The 7,010-nt window shown below is 36.5% G+C and overlaps 1 protein-coding gene across 4 annotated transcripts in view; it reads right to left on the bottom strand.

Annotated features, from left to right (window-relative positions):
• Window positions 1–233: 233 nt before the first annotated feature.
• Window positions 234–7,010, bottom strand: part of rrn3 (RRN3 homolog, RNA polymerase I transcription factor) — a 48,601-nt gene continuing 41,824 nt past the window's right edge. The window contains exons 15-18 of one of the 4 annotated variants that reach the window (XM_059654180.1): window positions 6,697–6,849; window positions 5,972–6,059; window positions 5,552–5,667; window positions 1,412–1,520 (exon numbers count right to left, since the gene is read on the bottom strand). In XM_059654180.1, coding sequence (XP_059510163.1) covers window positions 5,563–5,667; window positions 5,972–6,059; window positions 6,697–6,849 — 346 coding nt within the window. In that variant the 3' untranslated portion in view covers window positions 1,412–1,520; window positions 5,552–5,562. The other 3 variants (XM_059654179.1, XM_059654181.1, XM_059654182.1) reach the window with 3 other exon arrangements.

Below are 7,010 nucleotides of genomic sequence, written 5' to 3'. Positions count from 1 at the left end.
TATAATAGAAAAAGTGACATCACAAATAGTTTTTCATAAGCAGAGTGGTTATTCACTAATAGTTATGAATCATCATGCCATTAAAAACCCATTACACCACATTAAACACATCATTGCATTTTTAGACAGTAAATTTATAGCATAAAAACAGAAATTCTCATCAGTTTTATGATTTCTAAAGTGGCATCACCACAGCACATTCTGTGGAGCAGCAGGGAATCACAAACAGCATATACAAGATTTTTGCATTTAATGGTGCATTTGCAAATGCCAAATGCTGACAGTTTCACTGCCATTACAACAACAAAATCTGGATCAATAGTGTTACTGACAGTTAAAAAAAGATCAGTATGTACATAAATCAGGGTTCTTATGGTGCAGTGGTAACATCCCCAGCTCTAGGACAGAAGCTATGGGTTCAAGTCCCTTGGCAGATCAGTGGGCATGGAAGGTACACAGCCACAAGCAAGTTGATTACCAGCCTGCAAATTCTTCCAATATGCCCATAGGTCAGTTGGTAAGAGCAGGAAAGTCATTCTGCAGCAAACAGTGGCAAAACTCTGTAGCACTTTGCCCATAAGTCTGGATCAAGACAAAGGAAATTCATGGCACAACCCTTGAAAATTTGGTTGGGAAAAAAGACAGACATGCACATAAAGTGAAGATTTTTTTTAAGTACTAAAATGAATGTAATTCATCAGAATGGATAAATGTCCATTCTGTAAATATAAAAATACGTCAACAAGTGAAACAATAACACAAAATGGACAGCAAATTGGAGACTAGCATCAGTTGCCTGCACCAAATTCAAAAATATATATATTTCTTCCAAAAATAAGTGGTGAAAAGAATTTGAAACATTATTTTAATTCAGACACTAAAGATACTTAGGATTACAATTTCAGTATCATGATCTGAACATCATTACCACATTCTGTACATAATTACCTGTTCAAGATAAAACTAAGGCTTATTTTTCATTAAAAGAAAAGAAATTTGAACCAACAAGAGGAACCCCACAACAGGAACCAAACAAATATGGAACTAAATCAAAGATATTTCAATATTGACAGCAATCATTTAACACAGAAGTATAGCAGCTGTTGAAAATTTACAAATTACTATATGCACAAATATACAAAAATATTTACACAACAATTCAATTATAAAGACAAAGGAACTCAATGAGTTAAGGAAAAATAGTGATCCAGACAAAAGCAAATTCAGCATACAACATTCCTGGTTAATTGATGTAGCATCTTCATCTCCATCTGAAAATATTATGTTGCTTATGCTTATGAATCAAAAGCAACTGTGATTGAAACCATATCCAGAAGTTTGCATCTTTATCAAATTTACAATTAAGTTCAAAAATGATGCAGTGGAAACTCAGCAAGTGGAGATCCAACACTGCTAGGACTATGCATATAGGACTCAAAAGAACTTGGTGTGATCCCAATAGGCTCATTTTGCAATGATTCGCCTTTTAAGAAATCATCCTCCTCATCTTCAGCTGTTTCCTAAAAAAAAATCATGAAGGAACATCATGAAGCATTTTAAAGTCGAATTGCAGTTACATAGTGGCTAACTAAACAAATGAGTTCAAGCCAAACGTTTGCAGCCGAGTCAATCATCAGGACAGGAGAGTTTTGGAATAATAAAGCGGTTCACTCAAACATAAACTTGCTTATTTATTAAAATCTCACATGGTAACAGTTTACAAGATGTCTGCCAGCTTAAGACAGTTCCAGGAGTACAGCGATAACAATAATGAATTCATAAAGTGTTAACCACTTCAGCGTTTGCTTGTTGAGACTCAACATTGGATTTTCCTCAAAGTTCAAAAAAAAACTGAAGGTTAGAAGAGTAACAAGTAACTTGATTCAAATACCAGGTCCTGAGAAATACGTGTAAAAAGGATGTTTCCTCCTTTGACCAAATTTAGAATCAGGAACTACAGTCTAAAAACAAGAAATTGCATATTTAAGACAAATTAGGAGAAATTTCTTCTCATTGGAGGGCCATAAGTCTTTGGAATTCAAACATGGTGGAGACAGAGTCTTTGAACATTTTGTAAGGCAAAGGTAGACATATTCTTGATAAGCAAGGAGGCAAAAGAGGATCAGAAGTAGGTAGAATGTGAAGTAATCAGATCAGCCAAGATCTTACTGAATGGTGTCACAGGCTTGAGGGGTCAAGTGATCTACTCCTGCTCCTTGTTCTTATGCTTGTAATAGTAACATAATTAGAATATTCCTGTTCCTTAAAAATGACTATTGCAATAAATGACACTGAATATCACACCTCTCAGGAGTAGAATGCCAGAAACCATGCTCACTATTCCTGAAGTCATCACAAAAATTGAAGATTTTATCAAAGTTCAGGAAACTCTAATTTACCTGCGCTTTTAGACTCAGTTTACTACAAAACATGGACCCAATTTCTCTACTTAACAAGAATCACTTATTTATCACAAATAAACAAATTACAGTTGTTTAGCTGTAGTAATATCTATCAGTTGCCGACATATCTCTACTAGTTAAAATTCTAATTTCCTCATAAAACTCCTCTTATGCACATATACAGACAGAAAACATTGGCACTATGGGTGGAGGGAGAAAGTAGGAAAACAGTTAAGTGGGCCCTGTCCACAGCATTGGCTGAGGTGATCCTTTTGCTTTGTGACAACTTACGGTTCATCAATTGTTCTGCTCCATCTATTATTCACTCTTGCAGAAGGCATACAGTGACTGATTCACAAACTGTAAAATCTTTTAGTTAGTAGTTAAAAGCCACAGCTTACAATAACTGGTAAGGAAAACTAAACTGGCTTTCTTCAAGAATTAAAATACATTTGATTGTTGAGAGAGGGCAAGAGACACCACCTCCCCTTTTGGAGGTCTGAAGGGTTCTGGCCATATTTTCACACCCTTCAAGCTGTTCACTACCTAGGAGCCAATCATGTGATTGTCGGCAGGCGGAGGCCATTTTCATTGATAACTGGTTACCACTTCACAAACCAATCAGCTATTCGTTGATGGTCAGATCTCACCTTCTACATTATGCCAGGTGCCGGTTCGTCTGCAGCTAACCTTCCTCTATTGGTTGAACAAGCGGCACTGTAAATGCCACTCACAATAAGTTGGTAACTTGCTTTTAAAAAGTGCAGCAAAGACTTTCCTTAGTTCTCACAACAGTACCTATCCCACTTCAGTTCACCAAACATTTAGTAAATTAAAGAGATATGATTTTTATTTTGGCACAGACCACTTCCATTCATCGGTAGATATTTTATCGACTTGACCTCATGAGGTACGGCTGGGAAACATGGAGAAAGAGGTCACTGACAGAGCTCAGGATTTGTAGTGCCTGTATTTTTGGACACAGCAAGTGCCGGAGGGAATCCAAAATAGAACCTGTGGCTGGAACTGGTGATATAAGCAATTTCAGGCCACTTGACATCCAGTGTAACATTAGGGAAGTCCCTAGGATGCTATATTCACTGTGAATTCATTTCATTCTTTTCATGTGAAAGACAAGCGTGCAAATTAAGCACAAGGGTTTGCCATAACGGCATGTTTACCTATGATGCAGAGAGTGATAATGATTGCATACACCTTTATCTTGTGAACACTGATTTCATTTCTGGCATATACTGCAACTAATAGGATTTCACTCTCTCAATGTCCTGTTAGTGTGCAATCACAGACAGCACATTAGTTAAGATACCAAGCCACCTATTATCAACAATCACTAAGCCTTCATTCTACAGCAGTCCATAGTTCCACCTGTATTTCAGCCACCACAGCAAACCTAAAGATAGCTAGCACATCACAAGGCCTATCCACCAAAATGCCTCATCACTCAGGAATTAAGCCCAGATTCATAAATTATCCTACATGTAAAAAACAGCCATGCCACCATAGAAAATGTGATACAGGAAACCATGTCATTGTTCTGATCACTATGGACAAGCCCCACAGTATCTGGCTCAAAAGGACTCAAGGTTTGGAATGGCATTCTGCTAATTGCAAAATCTCATCATTCTGAGGGAACAGTTTTTGGAATAAGCAAAATATTAAGTCTTAGGAGGAAGGGATGCGACAACCTAGACAGCTCCTCTCATCATGCGCTACATATGAAGAACTGGGACCAGTAACCACAAATTGAATTCCTCATTCACCAAGAATCCTCACCTTCCTATTATCATCATCTCTCCACTACTGACTGTCATATCATCCTCCTTCCCACTGTGCAAAATGAAAGCCACCAGAAAATTTACATTCCAAAATAAATTTTAAAATGAGATAATGTCATATTGAATTCAAACGTAAATGAAATACCCTCGATCACTCCCTGTCTTCCACATGCCTTTGCAATCTTGGTGCTCCTACTTCAATAGATGCAGCTTGATTAGTGATAAGCCATTGAATTTCAGTGCAGATGGCCTTCGAAGGATGAGCTTGAGCAGCTCAAAGCACAGATGGGCCTGGCTATATTGTGAGTTGCAGCAATTTGAGCACTGAAACAGACTGGGGATGCACTAGACAGGATATGGCTTAGAAAGAAACATTTCTTGATCATTCATGTGTGACAATTAAACTTCATATAATCAAGCCCTCTGGGCTCCCATGTATTGCTCATCATGTAACTGAGGGATTTCAGGACCTCTGTACATGCAGAGTGAAGGAGAAGAAACAAGGTCAGCAGCAGTCTTAGCTCACAAGCATAGCCTCCTGGTTTCAGGAAGGACTCCTTCCTAGGCAGTGCGATAGTTGGAGAGAGCCATTCTGCAAAAGAGCAACTTCTGAAGATCTTCATCCCTTGTCAGTGGCATATGCAAACACTTCCTGTGGCCTATCACAGATCCTCACTTCTGTTCTTTCTTCCAGTTCCCCTCTTCCACCAGCTTAAAAAACACACATTTTTCTATTTCTCTTCAGGTCTGTTGCAAGGCCTCAACCTGAAACATTAACTCTTTCTTTCCAGAGATGCTGTTCGATCTGCTGAGTTTTTCTAGCTGTTCATTGTTCTTGTTATGGCTTTTATTATGGAAAGTAATAATGTCACCAGACTGCTCTGGAGACATGAATATAAATCCCATGATGACAGCTGGTGGAATTTATATTCAATTAATAAATAAATAAATAGAATTTAAAAAGCTAGTCTTCATGACAATTGCCATGAAAATCCACCTTGCTCATTCACGTTCTTGAGGAAAGGAAATCTATCTTCCTTACTGGACTGTCATGTGACTCCACATCCACAGCAATGTGGTTGTCTCTTATGGCCTCGTGTAACATTTATTCAAGGCTAATTGGGATGAGCAACAAACACTGGCTTTCCCAGCAACACCCACATGATAAAGAGAAATGTTCTCTTTTTATCCTTTGAAGTTAATGGAATCTGTTAAAAAAACATACAGTTGATCAAGATTTTATTAATGTTTTAAATAGATTAAAATGTATAATGGAATGAAAATCTGACCAGAAAAATTGTTAACTATCTTACTAGTACAATATAAACATAATATGATAATCCAGGATGTTACCAATGAGATTGTTACTGGACATTTTTCTGTATGATCCAATTCTTGCAATATTTAACACCAGATAGCTGAAGGTTTCTTTTTAATTCTGATGGCATACTCTGTGTTTGTTGAATTTTCTAGTGTATAAATCACAATCAAATGCATGAACAAGGATTAACTTTGACTCTTAGCTGTTTACTTGCTCACAAGTAATACACAGTAAAATCAGCATTCCTCCACCCACATGCATAAATGTTATTTATGAATTTCCCCACCAAAAAAATTAACAAATTTGTTTACAGAAAAGTGGGCATAAAAATCATTCCCCACATGAACAATTCAGTTAACTGTGGTACAAAAATGAAAATGACACCAATTGCCTTTTATACGTATACAAAATTATGACTAAAAACCCCTGTAAAAATGTTATATGGTGCCTACCAGTTTCATGATTTTCTGTGGAGCCTGAATGTCTTGAAGGCTCAAATCTTCCCAAACCTGATAAATACCATCAAATATTTTCTTAGACCTGTCACAAAAACATTATATTTAATCTATATATACATACACATGATGTGTGCTCAAATAATATTACAAAATCATTCAAAGTTTTGAGCAACCAGTTGCACTAGTTAATAATTGGTTGACAGGATAACTCGAAAGGTTAACTTGTATCCCTTTTCAGAAGTCCTTACATTGTAAAATGTTGTTTTAATATATTACAAAACAAAGGTGAGAATAATTACACTATTAATAAAGGAACTGTGGCTCTTATGTTCAACTGAAAACATAGTATATAGATAATAGCATTATAAACTAAATCAAACAGGTAATAACTTCAAAAAGATAACTTTCACAATTCAACCAGCTAATTGTTCCTTGTAGTTGGTTTCAGGGGCAAAGAATCAAACCATTTGCCCAACTTGTCTGTGCTGGCATTTATTTTCCACAGAAGTCTCCGACTAATTTACCATACATTAGCATTTCAGCAAATCTTTTAATTACCTTCTCTCATGTTATTTGCCTAAGTTTCCTTCTGAAAATATCAAAGATATTTGCTTCAATCCTTTCCTTGAGAAATACATACCACACTCGCACTATCACACTTCGCAAGAAATGCCTAGTTTCTCTTAAGGATATAATGTCAAACATTACTGTGCACAAACCTTTTAAGGATATAGGGATCAAAGGGAAAGAAGCTATCAAGAGGATTTGTGCAAATCTGGATCAAGTCCCCTCCAGTGCTGCTCCTAACAACTGGTATAATTTGTCGGTTATTTCGTTCAATAACTGTGTAGCAAAAAGCTAATTGAAATTTCCTGAAAAATAAAAAAAAATCAAATTTATTACCAAATATAAATCATAGGATATTCAACAGAGATTGATTTATTTTAGATTTTAAAGGCAAAGGGTTCAGAGACAAAACAGATATATGGCACTGAGACAGAGGATCAGTCATATCATACTGAACAACTGAGAA

The sequence above is a fragment of the Stegostoma tigrinum genome, chromosome 23 (genome assembly GCF_030684315.1).
Source record: "Stegostoma tigrinum isolate sSteTig4 chromosome 23, sSteTig4.hap1, whole genome shotgun sequence".
Taxonomy (NCBI): domain Eukaryota; kingdom Metazoa; phylum Chordata; class Chondrichthyes; order Orectolobiformes; family Stegostomatidae; genus Stegostoma; species Stegostoma tigrinum.
This window is presented reverse-complemented; position numbering and strand designations above follow the sequence as displayed.